We start from the raw sequence: 1,994 nt of genomic DNA on the forward strand, positions 1-1,994 counted from the left end.
TATGAGCGCCAAGTGGACTGGTCTAGATATAACAGAATGTGCAATGGCAGCTGGCTCGCGACTGTGAAGGATGGAGGGTCATTACACGTCAACGTCTTGAGTCAGAGATAACACCTCTAGGTATGTGAGCCAGTGGCCTTTACACTTTGCAGTCACTTGGTGCAATAATGTGACAGTGAAAATTATCCGTTCCGGCCACCTGGCGCAGTTCTGCCCCCAGGCCCGAGAAGTCTGTTTCAGTCCCTCTCCTGGCTGGGTGACCAGATGGGGTATTTTGTACTGCTGGCTGTGTGACTGCAGAGTGTTACACACTGGATAAACTTGCTGACCCACTCACAACATGTATTGTGTGGGTGGTTGGCGGGTGCTCTGGTGTGGTTAGCTTCTTCTTTCCTATCAAAAATCTATCGTCCTTATCTCCCCTTCTTCTTTTTTTATGTTTGTTACTCTCTTGTAACAGCTCTAATCTCTTGGTACTCAAATGACCTTATGCAGTTGCGAGCGCCATAAAACCTCTACTAAAACTTAAAAAAGACCTGAGAAGTCTGTTGCAGTCACTCTCCTGGCTGGGTGACCAGATGGGGTATTTTGTACTGCTGGATGTGTGACTGTGCAAAGTGTTACACACTGGGTAAACTTGCTGACTTACTCACTCACTGAATGTATTGTGTTGCAGGTGATCGCGGCCGAGGGTGAGCAGAAAGCTTCTCGTGCCCTGAAGGAGGCCGCCGACGTGATGGTCCAGTCGCCCGCCGCCCTCCAGCTCCGCTACCTGCAGACGCTGAACACCATCTCGGCGGAGAAGAACTCCACCATCATCTTCCCACTGCCCATCGACATGCTGCAGGGGTTCATTAAGAAGTAGTTCAGTCGCACCGGCGACCGGACACCCGCGGCTGTTGCTGACTCGTTTGTGTGGCTGGTGCAGCCGGCCTTCTTAACCCTCACTGCAACACACGCAGGGTGGGGAGAGGAGGGGAGGATATTGAAGGGGAGCAGAGGGCAGGGTCAGGGGGGTGGCTGTGGTAGATGAGACAAAGATGTGAAGGAAGGCGGAAGGAGTGAGGAAAATGATAAGTGAATGAAGGAGAACGGGAGGAGGAAAATAAAGATGGAAGGGAAGGAAGAGAAGCAAAAATGAGAGGAAGAGGAAGAAAATGCAAAGAAGTAAAATGTAGAACTGACTGTCACCACAATTGTTTACCTAAAGAGTTGACAATGGATATAAAGAGAATTTAGAAGAACATTCAGTGATGCAGAGTACGTCAAAAACAGCTAGAAAAGTGGGGGTTTTTCATTATACAATACTGAGACCGCAAGTGAAAATTGCGTTGGCGGTAACTGATTATGAATGATATCATGCTTAACTGCCTTAATTTTTTATGGAAAGAGTTGCACAAGATATTCTTTTGAAGTGAGCATATTCTTTTGAAGTGAGCAATTTCCCTCACTCCCATCCAAGAAAATGTTTTAAAAAACATCAAGTGGATGTCCCTTTATCTTCTTCCTTCCTTCCTTCCTTCCTTCCTTCGATCATTCCTCCCTCATCTAGCAGAGCCATGTCCCCGACTCCTGCCCCCCAACTGATTTTGCCTTGAAGGTTGTGGTACTGTCTTTGGTATGGTAGCACTTTCTCTCAGACAGAATTAATTATATATATATGATATGAAATCTTTATAGAGTGGCTCTGTTACGTGTCTTTAGGGCCTTTGGTTCTTGGTTCTCCGAACCCGTGTCTCAAGGACACGGTCGACTCTGAGAGAATGTTTGGAAATTAATCTGCAGTAATATCTAGTATTGATATCAAGAATTAATTGTACCTTTTGTTGTTGGGTTGGTTTTTTTAATACTTTTTTCCCCCCAAGAATAAAGGCGGGTAAAAATTTTAATGGCTGTTTCCTGATGATGCTTTATTGAAAATTTGCAGAGGGCCTATAATTATTTTTGTTGGAGCTTTTTGTTTGATGATTATTTCTGTTACTGTTGTTTTTGTT

General features: G+C 45.2%; 1 protein-coding gene across 1 annotated transcript in view; it reads left to right on the forward strand.

Annotated features, from left to right (window-relative positions):
• Window positions 1-1,147, forward strand: part of LOC101857701 (band 7 protein AGAP004871) — a gene marked incomplete at its 5' end in the record, with an annotated part of 13,921 nt that extends 12,774 nt beyond the window's left edge. The window contains 1 exon segment of the mRNA XM_013091290.2: window positions 677-1,147. Within this exon segment, the coding sequence (XP_012946744.1) occupies window positions 677-865 (189 nt within the window).
• Between the last annotated feature and the right edge of the window lie 847 nt (window positions 1,148-1,994).

Source organism: Aplysia californica, unplaced genomic scaffold, assembly GCF_000002075.1.
Source record: "Aplysia californica isolate F4 #8 unplaced genomic scaffold, AplCal3.0 scaffold00031, whole genome shotgun sequence".
NCBI classification, from domain to species: Eukaryota; Metazoa; Mollusca; class Gastropoda; order Aplysiida; family Aplysiidae; genus Aplysia; species Aplysia californica.